Raw genomic sequence first — 24,447 nt, forward strand, 5'->3', positions numbered from 1 at the left:
TTGGCTGGATGAAGTGGAGGCAGATATTAGATTGATGAGGGTCAGAGGTTGGAAACAGAAAGCAGGTGACCGTTTGGTATGGAGGCAGATAGTTGAGGAGGTTAAAGCTCCGCTGAGCTGTAATGCCAAAAAAGAAGATAAACATGTATCTTCATTGATCAATATATACGCGTATTAAAATTGTAGAGTTTTGATTGTAAATTTATGTGTAATGGACTGTTCTATGCAATACCATACAATATAATGCAGAAACTCTACTAATTGTCAAAAAACCAATCATTTATCTTCATTAAGAAGTATTGTTCGGATACAGCCTGCTACTAGACTATATTCTTCATGGCCTGAACCAGCAACTTTTTAGCTGTTAAATGTAATGGAATAATGGAAGTTTTATTGGAACTGCCTTATAACTTTGATATTAAAGCGAATTCTGTTTGAGATGATAGGGCTGGGCTTGGAGTCGAACTACCGGTATGGCCTTGTTTGTCATGTACAATTAGCCTAAAGGTGTTTCAGTTATCATCAAATCAGCAGTGATCATGTTATTCTGTCATACTGCTTAAATTTCATTAGTAGGAAAGAGATATTCAAGGAGATCTTTAGTTCATTTTTTGTCTCATTTGTTTAAGAACTCCGCCATGACTATGAAGACTATTATGTTCTAAAACGTCTGCCAGGCTATAAAAAGATGTTAGGCGGGCTCTTCCACTGATCTTTTTCTTCTATGAAATTTATTCAAGATATGCTTTTTTATATTATGTAGGCTATACTGCATAATAGAAAGGATTCAGCTTGCCTGGATAATGTGATTACAAATCTGAACATTGGCAATAACATTAGTTGTTCAATTGTAAATCCTCTCCTCAGTGACCACCTGGCACTCGGCTGCAATGTGGAATTGCCAATTAACTTCCACCAACCCTGCCTTTGTACCTGCAGGGCGTGATTGATTCACTTGGGTGCGACCCATCACACAGAGTAGACGCGAGCGTTTTCTGCATTATCTGACCCTGATTGACTGGAGCTTTCTGAAGGATCATCCTGATGCACAGCCCAATTTCACGGCTTTTCTTGATAGACTGCTGACTGGCTTCAACAACTGCTTTCCACTAAATACTAAAATACTAGATATGCTATGCTTTTGATCAGCTGAAAAGTAACTGTTTTAGAATTTTCAGTAGAAAATTGAAATTAAATCGCTTACTCTGATGTCAGGCGAAAAATATAATTATATAATAGACTATATTATATAATAATATAATAGATTATATTATAGACTATAATTATTATTATAATTTATGGTTTCATAAAACTTCCAATATACTCAAATTTGATAGAGATTTTTATAATTGATACTTAATTAATTGGTAAATATAAAGTGGAAGTAGGCTATTTCTCACCAAAATTACATACCATATTGCAAGTTGATTGTTCACTTAATACTGGTTTTCGTCTTTTATTAGGTCTACCCAAAGACTGTTAAATATTATATTACTATTTATCTGGAAAAAAATAAAGATTGACAATAATTTATTCAAACATAATTATAGTACACTCTTCGAAGAATGTACTGACCGTCCGAAACATATTCGTGCAATTCTCATTTTATAATTTTGTTTCGTTCAGACAAAACACGCTGTGAAGTGGACTTTAGAATCTATTTCTCTTCGAGAATGGATAAATTTTTGTAAAATATTTATATTTTTATGTTTCCCAAATTGATATATTTCTAAAAATATATTTTTATTATCTACAATCAGTATTTACAGATTAATTATTTAGGTGATCAAGAATGCCTTGAAACAAAGACGACGTTGTCGACTCTTTGAGGTTATGCTTTTGTAAAGAAAGTTTGGTTATGTGACCTGATGTCACATGTTTTTCCAAAATTGCAATTGGTAAATATTAATTTGTGTGTTGTTTATTCTTAAGTTTAACAATCATGCTACTCTTTCAAAGTAGTTAGATACATTATAAAAGTGGTGTTCTATTAGTTATTAGCCATGGAGGGTGGCAAATTCCATAAAGATTTTCGAGGCCTAAACTCGGTGAAGCCTCAGTCGTTGACATTTGGATTATTATCATATGATGATATAGTGAATCTAAGTGCTACGAAAATTATTACTCCTATGACGTTTGATCCGCTTGGACACCCAATTCCTGGAGGTTTGTATGATCCGATGATGGGACCTGTCAAAAGGGATGATAAATGTCCAACTTGTGGCTACACCTATAATGATTGTGTTGGACATATGGGATACATTGATCTTCCAGTTCCAGTAATTAATCCTCTTTTTCATTCCGCAGTCAATTTTTTAATGATGAGTTCTTGCAACAAGTGTTATTCTGTAGTGATACCGTTTTCTAAGAAAATCCTTCTAATCAATCAACTAAAGTTACTCAATCATGGGTTTGTTAAGGAAGCAATAGAGCTTGAATCAATATTCAATGATGAGGTTGAAGGTAAGGAGAGGAAGTCTGATAATCTCCTCCTGAATGAATTAGAAAAACATGTCGAGCATATTCTAAAATCAAGCAACAGTCTTTTGCTGCCTGAAGTAGTTGAGATCCGTTCTATGCAACAGTTGCATGACCAGTTCATAAGTAATGGTTTTCAAAGTACTAGAAAAGCAGATTGTCCTCATTGCCATCAACGTTACCAGAAGGTTAAAGTCCTGAAAAGGCAGTTAATCGCAAATGTTACAATGGAAGTTGCAGATAAATATGGAGATAAAGGAAATTCCAAAAAAGTTACTGAAGCAGGTCAGACTTACATCACTCCATCAGAAACTCTGAAACAATTGAGACAAGTCTGGAACAAAGATAAGAGTCTCCTAAGTGAGTTATTTCCTGTTCTGAGAACCACTTCATCCAAGACTCCAACGGATTTGTTTTTCTTTCTTATTGTACCTGTTACTCCTTGCTGCTACAGACCTGTAAAATTTTTAAATGGTATAATCAGTGAAAATATTCAGAATAAACTTTATAAGACGATTTTAGATGATTGTCTTGTTATAAGAAGCATTATTCACGTGATGAATAATCCAGAGTCTGATAGCCTTTCACTTGAGCATAGAGAACTGATCTCCAGGATTCGTGGCTCCACATACTCCGAGAAATTGCAATTTTCTTGGCATGGCTTGCAAGGTCATTGTGATTTGTTGGTAGAAAGTAACAGAAGCTCGTATGGCTCATTGGCTGATGTCAATCTATTAGGTTTGAAACAACTGATTGAAAAGAAGGAAGGGCTTATCAGAAAAAATATGATGGGAAAGAGGGTCAATTTTGCTGCGCGATCGGTTATAACACCCGACCCAAATTTGAATATCGATGAAATCGGTGTACCAGACGCGTTTGCTAAAACTCTGACCTATCCTGTTCCTGTCACATCATGGAATGTCAAGTCTTTGCGGAAAATGGTGATGAATGGACCAAATGTTCATCCAGGTGCTGTTCTTATAGTAACAGAAGAGGGTGAACGTATCAGAATAAGCCCTGATAATCCTACCCACAGAGAAAGTTTGGCCAACAGGCTCTTGACTCCGGGAAGTAGTAAAACAAAAGGCATGAAAATTGTTCATAGGCATTTAACAGATGGTGATATTCTCCTATTAAATAGGCAGCCAACATTGCATAGACCCAGTATAATGGCTCACAAGGCACGCATACTAAAAAATGAAAAAACACTGCGTCTTCATTATTCAAACTGCAAGTCATACAATGCTGATTTTGATGGTGATGAAATGAATGCTCACTTTCCACAGAACGAATTGGCGCGTAGTGAAGCATATAATCTTGTTAATGTGAGCAATCAGTATCTTGTACCAAAGGATGGAACGCCTCTGGGAGGTCTCATACAGGATCACATAATCTCAGGAGTGCGCATGTCAATTAGAGGCAGATTCTTCACACGTAGTGACTACATGCAACTTGTCTATCAAGCTCTGCCCTACATTCACGGCAATCTAGTGCTACTGCCACCAACTATTCTCAAGCCTGTCCAGCTGTGGTCTGGAAAGCAAATTATATCGACTATCATTCTAAATGTTATTCCCAAAGGAAAAGTGCCCATAAATTTAGTTTCTACATCAAAAATCAGCTTCAAAGCTTGGCAGAAAGGCAAGCCAAGACCATGGATTGCTGGCGGTACTCCTTTCACAAATCCTATCACAATGACTGAAGCCGAAGTTATCATTCGTAATGGAGAGTTGCTGTGTGGTGTTTTGGACAAAACACATTATGGTGCCACTCCCTACAGTTTAGTGCACTGTCTCTATGAGCTGTATGGTGGAACCTGCTCCACAAATCTTCTTAGCTCTTTCGGAAAGCTTTTCACATCGTTTCTGCAGATACATGGTTTCACTCTGGGTGTGAAAGACATTCTTGTGAATGAAAAAGCGGATGCAGAGCGACTGAAACATGTGAAGGATGTGAGAGAAGCTGGTATCATAGCTGCAACTCAGGCGCTAGAACTGCCACCGGACACAGATCGCCAAACTCTGAAAGCATCACTGGAAGAAGCTTACAAGAAAGACAAGAAGTTCAGTGCCCTGATCGACAGACAATACAAAAGTTGTCTGGACTCCTACACGAATCGGATAAACTCTGCGTGCATGCCTGAGGGACTGATCGAAAGTTTCCCTGACAATAATTTGCAGTTGATGGTGCAGTCGGGAGCGAAAGGATCGACGGTCAACACTATGCAGATCTCATGTCTTTTGGGTCAGATCGAGTTGGAAGGCAAACGTCCCCCCCTGATGGTATCGGGCCGATCGTTGCCCAGCTTCCCCCCCTACGAGGTGTCCGCCAGGGCCGGTGGTTTCATTGAAGGCCGATTCATGACTGGAATCCAACCGCAAGAATTCTTCTTCCATTGTATGGCTGGAAGAGAAGGCTTGATCGATACAGCCGTGAAAACTAGTCGCAGTGGTTACCTGCAGCGGTGTCTGATCAAACATCTGGAAGGAATCACCGTAAACTACGACCAAACAGTGCGAGACAGCGACGGATGTGTCATTCAGTTCCTGTACGGAGAAGATGGCAAGGATGTCACCAAGTCCCAGTTCTTCAAAGATCAGCAGATTCCCATTTTGGTCGAAAATCGTGATGCTGTTTTGAACCGTGATAACATAGAGCATTTGGAGCGTGTAACCAATATGGATGTTATCCATGAGCATCGTAGGAAGATGAAAAGGTGGCTGAAATTTGTAAAGAAACATGACTTAAAAGGCAAGATTAGGCTAAATCCTTTCACACTATTTAGTGCGACCGAACAACCCAGTCATGAATCAAACAAGAGCATGAAGAAGTCCAGCCGCACTGTACGAAATCACTCATTGGTCAAGAAATGGCGCAGTTTGGATGAAGACAACAAATCCAAGTGAGTATCATTTATAGAAACATATATAACCTACTGATAAGTTATTTTTCATCTCTTCTATAGAAAATAGTTGCTTTAATAAATTAGGCATTATTTGCGTACAATCTTGAGAAGCACTGTTTATTCATTCATGTATTTATTTTAAGTTACAAGTTTTTTAGGTCTACACAGGGTAAGACCAAAACAGACTTTATAAATGTAAAAAAATTAAATCCAACCTATAGCAGTAAATAAATGTGGACTCAATTTGAGAGCATGATTATTCAATGCACTTCAAATTTTATGTTTCATAGTTATAATTTACATTGTTACAATCCCATATCGTCACATCACTTATTTTATACTTGAAGGTTTTAATAGCTTCATCAGATTCATAATAATTTTGATACTTGATTATTATATCTTTTATTCTATACGTTTATGTTTCAATATAGACTTGTTTATTAATAAAGTTTTTAACCAACGTGAATTTTTCTATAGGTACATTGAAAAGATAAAAGCAAAACCAGATCCTCTGACATCAATCTTGCAACCTGATCGACACTTCCAAGTGATATCGGAAAAGTTGGATGAGCTGATTGATAATTACTTGAAAAACAACAGGTAAATTTGTTTCTGATCCAATTGTTTACTTTCATCCTTATATCTAATAACATATTTTCCACTGTAGTACATCTTCTAATTTATACTCATTATGTTTAATTCTGCTTTAATATGAATGGATTAAATAATAATTTCTATAGCCTAATAGATTCTGTCATTTTCTTTTGATCTTTAAAGACTCACAGAAAACTATTATTGTCAATGTAGAAACAATTCACTTTCAATATTATTAGTATTTTCATAAAATTGAACCATTTAGAAGGAATTCCTTCTTATTTAAAATTCTACAATTATTGGAAACCCGCTCCTTGTGTTTTTTCAAAATGGTTCTTTGTTCAATTTTCTTTCCAGTTTAATGTATTTTAAAACGTTCTAAGTGGGATGTGTTTCGCTCCTGAAGTGTAGCTTCGAAGAAGGAACTAAATGAATTCCACTTTGCAATGCCAGCAAAGAAAGTGAATTTCAAATCAAATCAATATTAATTTTAATGAGTAAAAGGCATAATACAATAATCATTGATAAAATACCAAGTATAAACAAGTAGACTGACTAAAATATATTATAATATTCTAAGATAATTTTCATATTAATTACTGAGAAATATAAGTAATGTAGTTGGTTCAGTCACAAGAGAAATGTTGTCTGCCCTTAGGGTACAAACAGAACGGGCAGGTCAATATTTAGCTTCCAGTTTTGGTCGCGCTCGCGATTGAACTCCATGTAACACAAATACATTATAAATCATGGGAGTGAACAGAACGGTCAAGTCTCAATAGAGTTTCAGCACGATTACATACAAATGTATTTGTAATTAGCAGCTAATTAGTGGCATCAATCGAAACCGAAAGATAAACCGCGATACCCACTCGTTCTGTTTGCACCTTTACTCTGCTCTATAGTTCAGCCTTTTTCCCGAAACTGCACCATCAGTGTCTTTAACAGAGGAAATAGTCAAGTGATGAGGTAACTTGATTATCGGTGTGATATTGTTGATGTTTTGCAGTTAATTTTTGACCGAGCGAAGTGAGGTTCAAGATTCAAGTCGAGGGTTTGGCATTTCTCTTTATGTATCTATGCATATTATTATGTTCTGCATTTACGGCGAAAAGCGGCAATGGATTTCCATGAAATATGACAGGAATGTTCCTTTTTGAATTTTGCGTCGATTTATGTATACCTACGGTTTTTTTCAAATTTTGAATTTTAAGGATATATAAAAGGAAAAGGAGTTTCCTTCATACGCCAATATTACCGTGAAAATCAGACTATAGAATTATTCATAATATATCAGCTGTGGAGTGGATTATTAATTGCATGCATTTACGCAAAGTAACATAGTATTTTCTCTCGACCTTTCTCTACTTTCAACACGGGCTGACTAGTTGCCACCAAGTCTTTTAGGAAATTAGCTTCTGATAATAGGAGCTGTTTATACAACAGATGATTAGCATTGTCGATACACCAACACTAACAGTCATTAGCCGTTTTCACACCGATATATCGCCGACACGACAGAATTTACTCCGATGGACAGTTTAAGAGTAGGCTGTGGTTTATAACAGCCTGAGGTCTTCTGATCATAGAACTACTATTACTTATAAGAATTATATTTTACTAGTAGTTCTGTGAACAGTAGACCTTTGGCAGTTATAAACCACAGCCTCCTCTTATACTGCCCATCAGAGTAAATTCTGTCCTGTCCTGTCGTGTCAGTGAAATATTGGTGTGAAAACGGCTTATTTGGCTGTTTGTGTATCGACAATGCTATAAGTTGTAAAGAACTACTATCATCAAAAGCTAATTTCCTAAAAGACATACTGGCAACTGTTCAGCCCGAGTTGAAAGCAGAGAAAGGTCGAAAGAATTGCTAAGCTGCATTGAGTTATTAATTTCATGCGTCATTGCATGCAATTAATAATCCACACGACAGCTGATGTATGATGAATAATTCCAATGTACCTAGAATGTATTCTAGGTACCTTGAATAATTCTATAGTATGATTTTTACGGTAATATTAGCATATGAAGAAAACTCCTTTTCCTTTTATATTATCCTTAAAATGCAAAATTTCAAAAAACCTTCTACATAGGCTACAAACAGAACGGGCAGGTCAATATTTAGCTTCCAGTTTTGGTCGCGCTCGCGATTGAACTCCATGTAACACAAATACATTATAAATCATGGGAGTGAACAGAACGGTCAAGTCTCAATAGCGTTTCAGCACGATTACATACTAATGTATTTGTAATTAGCAGCTAATTAGTGGTATCATCAATCGAAACTGAAAGATAAACCGCGATACCCACTCGTTCTGTTTGCACCTTTACTCTGCTCTATAGTTCAGCCTTTTTCCCGAAACTGCACCATCAGTGTCTTTAACAGAGGAAATAGTCAAGTGATGAGGTAACTTGATTATCGGTGTGATATTGTTGATGTTTTGCAGTTAATTTTTGACCGAGCGAAGTGAGGTTCAAGATTCAAGTCGAGGGTTTGGCATTTCTCTTTATGTATCTATGCATGTTATTATGTTCTGCATTTACGGCGAAAAGCGGCAATGGATTTCCATGAAATATGACAGGAATGTTCCTTTTTGAATTTTGCGTCGATTTATGTATACCTACGGTTTTTTTCAAATTTTGAATTTTAAGGATATGTAAAAGGAAAAGGAGTTTCCTTCATACGCCAATATTACCGTGAAAATCAGACTATAGAATTATTCATAATATATCAGCTGTGGAGTGGATTATTAATTGCATGCATTTACGCAAAGTAACATAGTATTTTCTCTCGACCTTTCTCTACTTTCAACACGGGCTGACTAGTTGCCACCAAGTCTTTTAGGAAATTAGCTTCTGATAATAGGAGCTGTTTATACAACAGATGATTAGCATTGTCGATACACCAACCCTAACAGCCATTATCCGTTTTCACACCGATATTCCACCGACACGACAAAATTTACTCCGATGGACAGTTTAAGAGTAGGCTGTGGTTTATAACAGCCTGAGGTCTACTTATCATAGAACTACTAGTACTTATAAGAATTATATTTTACTAGTAGTTCTGTGAACAATAGACCTTGGGCAGTTATAAACCACAGCCTCCTCTTATACTGCCCATCAGAGTAAATTCTGTCCTGTCCTGTCGTGTCAGTGAAATATCGGTGTGAAAACGGCTTATTTGGCTGTTTGTGTATCGACAATGCTATAAGTTGTAAACAACTATTATCATCAAAAGCTTATTTCCTAAAAGACATACTGGCAACTGTTCAGCCCGAGTTGAAAGCAGAGAAAGGTCGAAAGAATTGCTAAGCTGCATTGAGTTATTAATTTCATGCGTCATTGCATGCAATTAATAATCCACACGACAGCTGATGTATGATGAATAATTCCAATGTACCTAGAATGTATTCTATGTACCTTGAATAATTCGATAGTATGATTTTTACGGTAATATTAGCGTATGAAGAAAACTCCTTTTCCTTTTATATTATCCTTAAAATGCAAAATTTCAAAAAACCTTAAACATATATCGACGCGCAATTTAAAAAGGAACATACCTGTCAAATTTCTTGAAAATCTATTGCCGCGTTTCTCCGTAAATGCGGAACATACCAAGCATATATAGATAAAGAGAAATCCAAAACCGTCGACTTGAATCTTGGACCTCACTTCGCTCGGTCAATTATTGTTGATGTTGTTTGGTGGGCAGTTGCGGCGGTAGAGGAGAGGCGGAGGTGCGGGAGGTGGTGAGCGTGTGGTCGATGCAGTCGATGTGCGCGGGCGGGGAGCCAGTTGGCATCCTGGCGGCGCAGAGTGTCGGCGAGCCCTCCACGCAGATGACACTCAACACATTCCACTTCGCTGGCCGAGGCGAGATGAACGTCACCCTCGGCATCCCCCGGCTGCGGGAGATCCTCATGATGGCCTCCAAGAACATCAAGACACCAGCCGTCGAAGTGCCCTTCCTCATGCATGTTCCCAAGTATGTACTTCTTTATGTTTTTGAAGGGACGGATTCAAAGGTTCAAAGAATCTCACACGTCAACCGAAGCTTATTGTGTGTCCCAAGTATGTTGGTTAGGCAAACCAACTTCTGTGTCTTTTACAAGGTCCAGGAGTTTATGTACTACTTTCTATACTGTCTATCTTCCATCAGTATGGCTCAGCTGCACAAAAGCCTGTTAAATTTTAACCGTGATTAAAAGCCACAAGAACTAATCAGAAGGCTTCTCTGGCAAAAACGCTTCTTTAGTTCTCATGACTTTTAATCACGGTTAAAATTTAACAACCTTTTGTGCAACTAGGCTTATATCCATCATTTTCCTTCTATAGTCCTAGAGATATTACTTTTAGATGAAGAAGGGAAACCAGTTTCTCCTTCCTCAGTTTGTAGCAAGGACAGAGTAGTGGAGAGGAGTAAGCATGCTGCGCACAATTGGATGCTGACACAAAAGTAAGGAGAATGCTGTTAGGTAGTGGGAGTAATTAGTAAAGGAAAGAGTATCGGGACTCTGTCTTCGAGTGAGAGCCGTGTTAAAAGTAATATCTCTCGGACTAAAGATAATTAATTACAACGAAATTATTTGTTGAATAACATGAACCTGCTATTTATTTATTTTATACATTGATACATAGGTTACAATATCATTCTCAACTATGAATGATTGGAAAAGGAACAACAGGCTTGTAGCCCAAAACTGTTTCTTTCTCAAATTTAGATAGAAATTGTCAAAAATAGGTTATGGTTGCAGAATATTAAAATATACAAATATTCAAATTTAAAATAATAGAACATACAAACTGAGAAATGAATACTCTGATGATTACCTCCCACAAGAAGCATAAGGAGATTGAATATTATAAATCCATTGCACCACAGGTGGTCTTTGAAGCCTTGTACTCAATAATTCAGAGTACCGTAATATATGCAGTTTAAATTGGAATAATCTATTCTTCAAAAACAATTATAAGAACTTTTATAAAATTTGTAGAATAGGAATTGATAATGTGGAAAATTCGACTGAGTTTATTGTCAATATTGTAGAACCGTTCCATAATTAAATAAATAATAAAAACACACATATGTTGTCAAATTCTTCACATTTTTATTTGGTACAGGTCCATGGTTTCGTGACCACACGATAATCGTGTACCAAATAAAACTGTGTAGAATTTGACAACATATGTGTATTTTATCTTATTTAATTGATATTGTGGAATTTCTCCATAATTGAAAAACACAGTTCTATTTTTGTCTCACACACATTTATTAGATTTGTACATAGGACTGCAGTTTCGTGTTTAAACCTACACATCTTCAGCTGTAGTGATACATGATAAAATGTGGATGATGGTGACAAAAATAAAACTGTGTTTCTTCAACTATTATAATTAAATAGTTCAAAATTTAGAATCAAATTGACTGTGAACGTTATACAGTACAGAATTACATGTGATTTGTACCAATATTTGCTTGGCTTATTTGTATTTTTAAAAAATACGTTTATTGGCTCAACATGCAAACTACAAAAATGAACGGTGGCGTTGACCTAAGGATCTTTGGTTTAGGCTAGTTACTATTCAACGTAGTCAGCGGGAAAATCAATACTATTAATACTATACTTTTAAGAAGCTATTTATTTATTTAATCATTCAGAATTACACAACTTACAAAAATTACCACAGGCCTCACGCCCAAAACTGTTCCAATTCTAATTTATACAACAAATTTAAACACAGGACAACAGTCCAAATGTAGCTAGGTTATGTGTCTCTTCAACATTCTCCAATTACACACTCAATTTACAATTTAAATTACACAAAAATTATTTTTAAATTGAAAAAATACTTCTAAATTAAATTACAAATATTCAGAAAACTTCAAACTTTGAAAAAACTATAACATTTTGAGACCTATTATGGAACTATTAGCAGGATTTAAACATTCTGCAGCAAGTACAACCTAATTTTAGATAGTTTATTATCCATCCAAGATTGATAATGTACTATGATCTAGTATTGGATGGCATATGAATTCTTGGGGTTCTGGTGATTCAAAATCCACCTAGAAGTATCATCCTTTGACATCATCATCCTCTTACTTGTACAAGTCACCCGCAACCTCATACAAGTCAAGGGCTCATGAAGGCATCAGCCTCAGAAAAAGAAACTGTTATGTTTGTTATGTAACAGGTTTTGGCTGGTATGCCTGTTGTTGTACCAATCATAATTTATTTGTGTATGATTTAGGGCCGTTTGTACAGTATCAGTTTAAACTAAATTTCATTTTAAACTGGATTAAATCCACATCAAGTATCGTTCGTTATAATGTGGTCAATTTTTAGTTTAAGCCAACAGCTGATTGGATTCAGTTTAAGCTTTTACTGTGCAAACTTTTTATGATGTAATCGTGTCTCTTTTTCAGAATTGAGAAGAAAGCGGAACGTTTGAGGAAGAGATTGACGAGGATCACAGTAGCCGAGGTGCTGCACTACTGCACTGTCACTGAACGACAGATATTGCAGGAGCCCAAGCGAATTCAGTTGTATGACATCCGTTTCAACTTCCTGCCAAAGCATTGCTACAAGGACAAGACGCACATTGGACCCGAGGAAATTATCAAGTAATGCCAACTCTTACAATTTTATTTTCAATTAATTTAACTAGAGACCCCCTGGGTTAAAGAACTTGCTCATGAACTGTTGTATTGATCTCTGAGATCTTTTACAAGTACCTATGATATTACAGTAGTATGTTCCATGGGGATCCTATTCCAATTAAGAAAAAATACTTCATGTCGCTTCAAAACTTTTGTCCGCCATCTTGGATTCGTCATATCAATCCAACTTCATTTTTTCATATGGGAAGGTGGTCATGTGATACATGATTTTGATACAGAATTTCAAAGGAAAATTAATGGCGAAACTCGCACATCGATATCTCAAACCGTTTCAATGATCTCATCATTTGAAGATACTAATAAATGATACAAAAATGAAATGAATAAGTACATTGAATAGTCAAGTGTTAGTGAACACTTATAGTAGCTTCTACTCACAAATTTAACACTTTGAACAAAAAAAGCTGTTATAGCAACTGCTATCACAAGTAGTATTATTAATTACGTGTATGTTACAGACATACGTTACGGAAGCGAGTTAATATAGAACTTATAAATTAACTAGCCGTCAGGCTCGCTTCGCTCGCCATATCCGCCCAGCCTGGGGGCTCCGCCCTCTGGACCCCCGACTGGATCGTCCAAGAATGAGATCAGCAGGCTCGCTTCGCTCGCCTGCATTTTTCATTTGAGCATTTTTATCATAGGGCGATCAAGACTAAACGTCTGGGTAAACGAATATGGCGAGCGAAGCGAGCCTGACGGCTAGTAATATAATATTCCCAGGAAAAGTTCTGATTGAAGTAGCAGTGCCCAATCAATTTTTCCGCGATAAATGCATTTCAATCTTCAACTTGGTGCCAACCTAACAAAGTCAACTCAACTTAGTGCCAACCTGACAAAATTATTAATTTAGTTACCAGTTAACAAAACTGTTTCGAAGAGGTACTCTCTCTAGATTATAGTTCTATATTAACATATGGTATGGACATTTTTCAATTATAATTAAGAGAATGAGAAGACGAACTTTAAAAGACGAACTTTAAACCCTTAAAAACCACCCTTAGAGTTGAAAAATCGCCAAAAGATTTCTTAGTGCGCCTCTAAAGGGCCAACTGAACATACCTACCAAATTTGAACGTTTTTGGTTCGGTAGATTTTTAGTTCTGCGAGTGAGTGAGTGAGTGAGTGCCATTTCACTTTTATATATATAGATAGATATTGTGTATTATTCAGCTGAAATCATGTGTCGGCGCATAAAGTCTGTCTGTCTGACAATCTGTGTGATATCTCCCAAATAGCATCAGCTTTTTTAAATGAATGGAAAAATTTAAGAAATAGCATGCAATTATTAATTCCAGCTGACTGATAAATGATAAATCAAAACAATTTTTTTCTTATGATCTTTCAATGTTATTTTTATATCCTGAAAAAGGACGAAGGAGTGAGTCAATTTTGTCCAACGAACTTGACCTGTAAAAAGGTTCGAAGATCGTGTTCAAAATTTGCCGATTGATCAATTCTCTCTAAAGTTCTTGTCGAGCATACAAACAGACAAAGAGCGACATTGGCCTTCAGTAAGTCAAAAGTAAGAACTGCGCTAACGCTCGTTCAATAAACTGATAACAATATTATAATAAATAATTGATAGGAAACTGACCCACTTCACTAAGGAGAGCCATGTACTGGAGCCAGTTCAAATTTTTTATTGAATGATTAGTTTATCGTAGTTTAAGATTGTAGATTCATTTTATTGACCACTAGCAGGTAACCTGTGAAACCTGTGCTCCGCAATGGTTTAATTAAAAGCTTGACAAACTGAAAATTTGACCTACTGAAATCTTGAAGAATTTAGAATAGGCCTATAACCATCCTCGGTAAATTAAGAATCTATATGCAAAATTCCAAGTTGATCAGCCCAGTAGTTCAGATGTGATGATACGTCATTCGTGAATTTCCTATTCCGGACGAGTATAAGCCAATTCTTTCCTTTATTATATTATAGATAAAGCAACAGGCAAGTTATACATAATTATAATTTTTCATATAAATACGAGTAAGTCCTACAATTGAAGACATAGTTCGTGTAACGTACTAACGTATGTATTCATTGTAAGGCATGATTGTGGTCATGGATTTAGTCATAATTAGGCTCTCTGTGCTAGGTCTTCCTTTGTTGATCAACCGATTGTGCACTCTTTCTTCCAATTTCCCAATTGATGTATATGTTTTAAGTTTAATAATTCTTGGATTGTTGAAAAGAAAAATCTGAATTACTCAATGTGAACCTTTGTATAGAATAAAATAGAAGAATCATATCAAATTCTTTTTCGACAGATTACAATAGCTATTATAAAGTACCGAAAGCAATGAGATACAAAATCTAAAATTTAATGCTTATTCAAGCTAACCTTGGATTGGGGTAGAGCTGATACAGTTTGAAGGTTCAAGTAAATCAGTGAGCAGGCGAGTGATGCCCCACTGTCACTTTTTACTATTCACTTTATTCACGAAAAATGGGGCAAAGAAGACATATTCAAACTATACACGATAGGAAAAATACCGGTTGTCATTAAAGGTAAAGCGAAATTGTATCAACAAGGCATTACACTGAAACGAAGGTGATTTGGTAGAAACGATATTATCTTGTTACTGAAGCAATAACCATCGTTTTGATGTGTCTCCAGTTTCCTTGAATATTCTATTCTGTAATACTGTATTTAAGTACAGCATTTGATAATGTTGGCAACCATTACTACAAATGACTCGTTCCAAGTAAATTCCATGTTTTTTATGATGATTAGGGAAACTCACAGGATATAATAGATGTAGATGATATTTTCAATGATATACTGATCGTTAATTTTCTAATCTAATATTAATTTTTATTTAAATAAAGTGGATTTTTGACATTTCAAGTCTCTTCAATTATTTTCTAATCCAAGCTATTAATTGATTTTATTTTTGTTTTAATCAATTATTTTCTAATCCAAGCTATTAATTGATTTTATTTTTGTTTTAAGGCATATAGAAGATAAATTCATTCTAGAAATTGTCAACCTGGAGAGGAAAAAGAGAGATATTCGCAGGAAAGAAGATTTTGTTTCGTCAGAAGGCAGAGTATTCGACCAATAACATACCCTGAAAGTTACAGTATTATATCTACAATAGTCGCCATCTTATTGAAGGGTTCCTATACATATGCCTTTGAAATGATGTACAATGGGTGTTCACATTTAAAATATTCGAGTTACAACCCCTAAGTCACCCCCTTATGAGTGGTTGAAGTTGTACTTCAAAAGGTAGAGTATTCGACCAATAACTTATTCTGAAAGTTACAGTATTATATCTACAACAGTTTTCAAATTATTGAAGGGTTCCCATACATATGACTCACTCTGTATATATAAGTACTGATTGCAAATTTTTATGGCAAATAAAATATTATCTTATCTTTTCAAATTCACAAGTTTCATTAATTTGATTGGTACTAAATAGTTTTTGTTTGGTAGTAGGTAGATTTATTAGGTACTAGCATAGTATACTAAAAACACTTCACTCACATGGCTACTTTTTAACAAATTAATAAAAATAATATAAAAATATTGTAGTACCCTTTATTTTTTTAAAAACTTCAAATTGAACTATTTAAAAGTTTTTTAAAAAATAAAGGGTACTACAAGATTTTTATATTGTTTTTTATTAATTAGATAGTTAAAACTCAATGCTTAGTTGCTCATAAAGATACGAGTATATTTTGCATGTTTATCCCAATATTCATTATGTTAATCCATGCTTGAGTATTAACTCTATCCATTTCTGATGTGATATTTCACTTTATGCGTTGCAGTTCCATGAGAGCAGGATGCAAAACGACTTGGTGAGAGATGTGAACAGAGATACGGACAACTCTGAAGACGAAGATGACCCTGGTGACGGAGACGCTACCTCTGCCAGAATCAAGTATGTTTCGTTTCTAACAAGATCTGTAAAATGTTTGCTGTCTCATAAATGTACGCATTTTTCTCTTATTAGCTGTCCTCATATTGTCTCATAAATGTTTTCATTTGTATCTTATTAGGAGTTCTCATATTGCCTCATAAAAGCTTACATTGTTCTCTCATTAGTAGTTCTCAAGTTCTTCTTAGGAGTAGTCTCTGTTGTGATTATAAATTTATTTTCAAAATTGTGTGAAGGTTATTATTAGAAATGAGCCAATAAAGATGATATAATCACTAATTACATATACTTACTGGTACCTGAATAAATCAAATAACGGGTGACCCAGAATAATGAGAACTTTTAGAAACGCCATAAAACAAAATTGGGAAGGGCAAAAAGATTTTATTTAAACTAATGTGAAGTTCAAGACTTGCAATTTGAGATTTATTGATAACATCTATCAATTTTTGACTACTAGTAGGTAACCCGTGCTTCGCAATGGTCTATTTTAAAACTGCAAAATGAAGACTTGACGTAATAAAAAATCGAAATTTGAAAATAGGCCTATAATAATCATCCTCGGTTAATGAAGAATCTATATGCAAAATTTCAAATTAATCAGTTGAGTATATTTCAGACGTGATGATGCGTCAAACATAATTCCCTATTCCTTACGTGTATAAGCCAGTTCTTTCCTTTATTATAGTATAGAAAACTGAAGAATACATAATACTTGGAAACCTCACAGAATCATATTGATTTTTCCAATACATCAATAAATTTTAGTTCGATTAGGATCCTCCTCAATTTGAATCAGGCAGCCTTCTGTTTTCCCAATTCCAAACAAAATACCTAAAATACTCGTTTCACTGGGAATTCGTGTCTGATTGTACATTATAACTGAAAAATATAAATTACTACTTATTTTATTGTGATCTATTCATGTTTTTCTTATGAAATTCAATTATAGGCCTACAGCATGAAGACTATGTCCAATTCATTTGTACTGGTGGCAAAATTTTACATTAAAAATAAATAGTAAATTTATTAAAATTGAGATTTTAAACTTGGATTTAGATAAAATCCAAGTTCAATAGTAATGAAAACAAATTCCTTCAAAAAATAATTGATAATAATACGTTTCGAGGGAAAAAATTAAGAACAAAAAAATGGGAAACATCGGGGATTCGAACCGAGGAACCATCACTCCGTATGCAAACGTTTTACCGCTGCGCTACATAGACGTTCGTAAATTGAAGTCTTATAACCTGCTCATAAAAAGACACACTTTTGGCTATGGAACTTCATGTAGCCTACGGTAGCAAAGATGAATTTGAACATTAATTCTGAAAAATCTAGAAGGAAAATTGAAATTTGGGCTTCCAGGTGCACGAGATTGATATTTTTAGAATCTATGTTCAAAATTTGGAGATCTAAATTATTCCCGTTTTTCCGGTATGCAATCCACAAGTTGACATGTTTTGATGCGAACAAACGAACACACGAACAAACACAACCCTACTCTCTCTTATTATATAGATTACTTCATTAAAATGGCTTCCTCCTGCATGAATACACTATTTAAATCTGTATTAAGATTCCTGCAACATTTCAACTGGGATATTGTTAATTTATTTCTGAATTTTCTGTAATAATTCAACCACAGTTATTGGTCAAGTTCTGAAAACGTTTGATTTGAGATAGCTCCACGAACAGAGAATCGCAGGTGGACAGATCTCGAGGTGAAATTGAGACAGAAATCGGGTTGGCGATTCATAGGACCAGGAAACGCAACCTAATCGTGAGATTACACGGTTACCAAACACTCACTTGCACAGTTGCCATTAACTGCCGTGCAGTGTGGATTTCGCTCACAATTTGATCAATAATTTATAATTAATAAAAAATCAAAATAAATTCAAAATGAAATCCGCAATATCCCAGATGAGATTTTGCAGCGATCAATGAGGAATCGTCAACACATATTTGAACAATGTATTCGTTCACGAGGAAGCCATTTAAATGAAGTAATTGTCAAAAAGTGATAGATGTTATTAATAATTCTTAAATGGCAAGACTTGAACTTCACATTAAGTTAGTTTGAAAAAAATCATTTTTGCCTTTCCCACTAATAATTTATGGTGTTTTTAAAAGTTCACGATATTCTGGGTCGCCCTTCATAAAAGTACTAGTAGTTCTATGTTTTTGAACTTCCAAGTAATCCTATTGAAATAGATGAATAATATGATCAATATATTTCTCATAACTAGAATATATTCGCGTTGTACTCTTTACTATTTTTATGTAATATAAGTAATAGTATTTTTCTCTTTACTTGAGTACATGTAGGTTTTTGTTTTCACTGTATAATAATATTATTTCAAACATCCTTTGAAGGCTATATAAATAGAACAAAGGACTTCTGCTACCGCAAATATTGACCGAAGAACTAAATAGCAGAAGGGAATTTGAAGAATGCTGCTGCTATGTGGTTCTTCGGTCAATATAGGAGTAGCAGGAGCCCTTAGTTCTATTTATATAGCTTTCATTGGATGTTTGAAATGATAATTATACAGTGATCATATTCCAGCTGTTGTTGACTGCACTTTCTAATAAATCTTCCTCCCATCTTCTTGGTTTCAATTTGAAATGAGTGACAATTTTTTTTCGCTTTGTTTCAGAGCTCGTAGAGTAGAAGAACAAGAGTATGATGACCCCGAAGAAGAAGAAAATCTATCAGACGATGATGAAGACGAAGATAAAGATAGTGTAACGAGAGAAAAAGATGATGAAAGCGGAGCTAGTGATGAAGAGAAGGAAGAAAATACTAAAGAAGAATCAAAAAAGAAACTATCAACTCAAGAAGTGGAGACTAGGATAAAGAAAGTGAAATGGTTGTCTACATGCATCGAGGATTACAAGTAAGTCACTCATTTGTTTGTACAATATATTACTGAATAGCTTCATCTATGGTTATGCCATCTGTGTTTAATCTTCGTTATATTACTCTACACGTCACAGAAATGTTGATTTTATTCCATTGATTAAAAATCACACATTTTCATCAACTTATGGTATAATTTTTCGAAATTATAAAAACTATTTCATGTTTTGTATTGATATTGTAATTTCCTAGACACAAATTTGACAATGCTTGAGTATAAGAACTTTTCTTGCCCTCATTATTATCATCGTACCATCACTTCAGGGTGGAAAATAATCAGCAATTAGACGCTAATCGATAGAAGAAATCATGGTAGGAGAAATAAGAAGCGAACCCAACAACTGAACCTGAACAGCGAAAGCTTATCAAAATTACTAGCTACTACCAATCATCTATTACATTACTCATCACAAATGCTTATATCTTCGCTTGTTCAAATGCATTAAGTCTGAATTATCTATCTGCTTTCATGAGATATGAATCTTGTTGATTCCTTTGTATAAAGGATATTTCATCACCAATTAATTCAAAAACCCACACATTTAGTTGATGATTTCTGTTCATTATACTATCCTGATGTCTCATCTATTTCGAATCCTAATTGAAACTCTTTGAAGTGCAAATTTTTATTTTAATACGGTAAGTGATAAAGACATAACCTAAATTTTGATTTGAACTGTAGTATAAATTTGAAAAGGGACAGTTTTGGACAGCCTGTTCTGCCTTCTCATATAACTATAATAATATTGTACGTGATTGAAGGAATGATGTTCCGACCGAAATTTTATATCGCGGATGATGCCACATGAGCTTTTTTTGCGTGAGTAATGAGAAGTACGTGGGTTACTTGATGAGATAATCAAACATCCACTGCCTACTGGCGGATTCGAACCCACGACCACAGAATACATACAGAATGGAAAGTCGGCTTGTATACTGACGCCAAACTCCGCCATCTTGAAAGAAAATCTAGCATTGTAATAGTAGCAGTAATTTTTATTTACAAGATGGCGCAGTCACGTGACGTGGTCTTGGTGCACTCAAGTCTTGGTGTCATGTAAAATGCATTGGTTGGATTGATACTTTCCGTTCTGTATGTATTTTGTGCCACGACCATGTAGCGTACATTATGATTCCATATTTAACATTATATTGAAATAATTTATTTATTAAGCAATAGTATTTTCATGAATTTATTGATTCATTTTTTTTCTACTTGATTGTAATTTTATTTCTAATAAATAATTGAATTTGAAAAAATGTAACGAGGGGTTGCTGTCAAGAGATTTATTCACTACCCGTGAAAATACAGTATTTATTGTTGTGTATTATTACGTATTCTTCAGTAAATCATTGTTGTTTCCTGTGAATTGGTGGTAAATATGTTTGGTTGTTTGTCAGATTTGACGTGGAAAAGTCACTGTGGTGTCAAGTGACGGTTGGCTTCCCACACAGCCACGGTCGAATCGACTTTGCCAGTGTGCTGCGCGAGCGAGCCGCCGCATCAGTCATCCACGAGGTGGCCGGCATCAACCGCGCGTTCACCTTCAAGAACAAGGACACCATCATGCTCAAAACCGACGGTCGCAACTTCTCGCAAATGTTCCGCCACTCCACCCTGCTCGAACTCAGCAAGCTCTACTCCAACGACATTCACAGCATTGCCAAGACGTACGGCATTGAGGCTGCCGCCAGGCTTATAGTCAAGGAGGTTCAAGAAGTGTTCAAGGTATGTCACGATACTTTAATCACTCCCAATTTGATTTCTCCCATAGAATAGAATACTGTATTGGCCATCAAGTAAAAAGTTTATACAATAGGCTTTGTCATTTATACAGTATATGAGGACTCAAGCGATCCAGTCAGTTATTTATTTATTCATAATTTACAATCAACTTAAGGACATATAAACAGACTACAGTTCAAAACTTCTCTTCATCCCAATTTCATAAAATAAATTGTCCAAATAAAGGTTATGTGCGACTTGAAACAATTAATTTTGAATTTAGAAAGATTAAAATCCGAATTGATAACAAAATTTCTTCTACTTAGCACTCAAAACTGTAAAATAAATATTAATTTGAAATATTTTGTTCCGAAATTTAAAACAATACTTAGGTTCAGAGGATATTCTATTATTATGAATTATAAGTAAAACCATACATGATTAGTCACCAAATAATATTACCCACTAGGACTAAAATACACACACTATTATCATTACCTATTAAAATTACTTTGAAAAAGACGAATTAAATTAAAGAGAAGAGAAAATACATAAATATTATAAAATTCACTTTAATTTGAATTATAAGAAATTGCTGATTCAGACTCCCATAATAGAGGCGCAGTCCAAGTCATTGTCGGCGCAGTTAAGATACTTTGTTTGTTTGTTTTTAAAGCTTCCCAGAGACTCTAATCAGAGTATAGGAATTGTCAAAAATTTATAATATATACAGTATTACAAAAAAATAAGAAAAAAATCACATTTTACTCATCAAAGGGAGTAAAAGTCTTTTTAACCAGGCGGATACTTTCTGAATGAAGTTTTGAATGGACAGACTTCTTACTGTGAGCGGAAATTTATTAAATAGTAGATGTTGCTGGTACTTGTGGCTTTTCAAAGTTTTACTTAGCGTAACATTTGGTGTGACTAGGTTCTCTCTATGTCTGAACAATAATTACAATGATTCAATTATCTATCTCTATTTAAAGTTGAAGTCAATTGATTTATTTTATCGCCGTTTGACAGGTTTACGGAATCGTGGTAGATCCGCGCCATCTGCTGTTGATCGCCGACTACATGACGTTCGACGGCACGATCCAGCCGCTGAACCGAGTGGGCATGCGCGGTGGGTTGTCGCCTCTGCAGCAAATGTCGTTCGAGGCTTCGACCAACTTCCTGAAGACGGCCATCCTACAGGCCAAGACTGATTCGCTGCAGTCGCCGTCAAGTCGGCTGGTTGTCGGTCAGCCGTGTCGCACGGGTACCGGAGCCGTCGACGTCCGAATGGCTACCAGCGTTTTCCTTAGCTCATAGTAGTGAATCTACTTCAATTGTAATTGTCTTGTTTTTAATAAAGTAAGGTTCTATTTTATCAATACACTACTTGATTAACTACTAAAGATCTTAAGACACTTAGCTACTCTGAAATAGGTCTTCGGAAGACGTAGCCGTTCTATCTCCCAATGTTAAATCCAAGCTATGAATCTGTCCCGCTCAAACCAGCGTAGCGTAGCTTCAATATTGGGAGATAGGAAGTCTACGTCTTCCGAAGACGTATTTCAGCGTAGCGTAGCCAAGTTTGTAAAGACCTTCACTTGGATTCCCAGCCTATGAAATTGAATTCTCTTGTCTATTGACAGTTTTAAATTAGGGATAGAAAGAGTTTTTGACAGCCACTAGCGTAACATTCCTTCCGACTTGGGCCAATTTATTCCTATGTATTTTAAGTTGAAATAAAAATATATTGTCAATTCCACATAATTTTATTTATTTGAGTCCAAACTAGTTTCGATGCACTTGGCATCATCATCAGTGGTAGACTGAGTCTACCACTCTTTTACTCGAATAAATTATGTGGAATTGACAATATCTTTTTATTTCACCTTAATATGGAGGAGTTCCACAACATCTCTGTGCCAAGTGTTAATCCTATGCTTTTTATTGGCCGAGATATCCTTTCGGATCTCGGCTAATTTATTCTTATATATCTTTTATTGGCAGAGAGATCCTTTCGGATGTTCTGCATCACCGCATTTTTGACTGAAGTTTTGTGTACAAGTTCTATAAAAAGTATTTCTATAGATCTTGTTTCTGTAACTACTGACCTGAAAGAGTATACAATCTACATTACACCTGCGTCCGAAGTGACTGTCACTTACGTTCAGGTTTTAGTCTGTAGTTTACTGTCAAAAATGTCCGGTGAATCGTAGAGTAAGTAGCTGGGCTTCGTCATATGCCTGTTGCCTCTACCCATAATTGTGATGAATATTGTCAATCGTTTCTACTAGTCTATTCTTAATAAATGATGAATTAGAATCACTCCTCAAACAAGAAAAAAATCAAGATTAGAAAAATTGTATGATAATCAACTACTTGTACAACAGAATGCATGTTGTCAATTAAAATGAATTGAATCAGAATCATCCACAATAACAAGAAAAAATACTATCAGAATTTTTTACCGTAACTTTTAGACCAATAACTTACAACAAGATCATGTCAATCATTATTAATTTCTTGTTAAAACGGACCTCCAAAATGTGCATGATGTTCGATTGCAGTTATAATCAAAGATACAATATAGATTGCAGTTATAGATTAATTTCTTTCGAGGACGAGCAGCCCGTTTTTGCAGCTCAGTATGTCCACAAACTTGGCTTGATGATTGCGATACATTAAGGTGCGTACAGATTTACGCGCCGCGAACATGAGCAATTCACTTTTAATCAGCTGATGCCAAGCTTTTTATATCTGTATCTTACCGTTTCTGTAAAAATACAGATATAGTCAGCTGATTAAAAGTGAATTGCTCATGTTCGCGGCGCGTAAATCTGTACGCACCTTTAGAAGATCATAGGAAATACTCCTATATATGGCTGTGGAGAAGAGTTGGACCATGACCAGATGCATACGGTACGTTACATATCCTCTCAGCCAAGCACTTTATAGGAATTTAATTTGTTGATTTCCTATGTTGAAATTGATTAAATGAAACTATATGAATGATGAAATATTTTTTATGTTGGAATGACAAAATTGAACTCTGGATAAAATATGAAAAATAAACTGTTACAAGTGATAAACAAACTATACCAGTTGAAAACATCACAGGTGGCAATCTGATGATTCGCCACATTACCCCCCGGGCATTTTCGGAAGATGAGAGGACTGCTTACTGTTGAACACCTGTTGATGCTGTACCATGCAGTATTTGCCAGCCACATACAGTATGG

The 24,447-nt window shown here is 35.3% G+C and overlaps 1 protein-coding gene across 1 annotated transcript; it reads left to right on the forward strand.

Moving 5' to 3' along the window:
• Positions 1–1,830: 1,830 nt before the first annotated feature.
• On the forward strand, positions 1,831–22,592 carry LOC111052267 (DNA-directed RNA polymerase I subunit RPA1). The gene is made up of 9 exons (XM_039429551.1): positions 1,831–5,380; positions 5,861–5,983; positions 9,696–9,968; positions 12,411–12,608; positions 15,626–15,722; positions 16,426–16,565; positions 19,226–19,465; positions 20,890–21,217; positions 22,241–22,592. The coding sequence occupies exons 1-9, from the start codon at positions 2,004–2,006 to the stop codon at positions 22,526–22,528; spliced, it is 5,064 nt and encodes a 1,687-aa protein (XP_039285485.1). The 5' UTR covers positions 1,831–2,003; the 3' UTR covers positions 22,529–22,592.
• The last annotated feature ends 1,855 nt before the right edge of the window (positions 22,593–24,447 follow it).

Source organism: Nilaparvata lugens, chromosome 5 (genome assembly GCF_014356525.2).
Source record: "Nilaparvata lugens isolate BPH chromosome 5, ASM1435652v1, whole genome shotgun sequence".
Taxonomy (NCBI): Eukaryota; Metazoa; Arthropoda; class Insecta; order Hemiptera; family Delphacidae; genus Nilaparvata; species Nilaparvata lugens.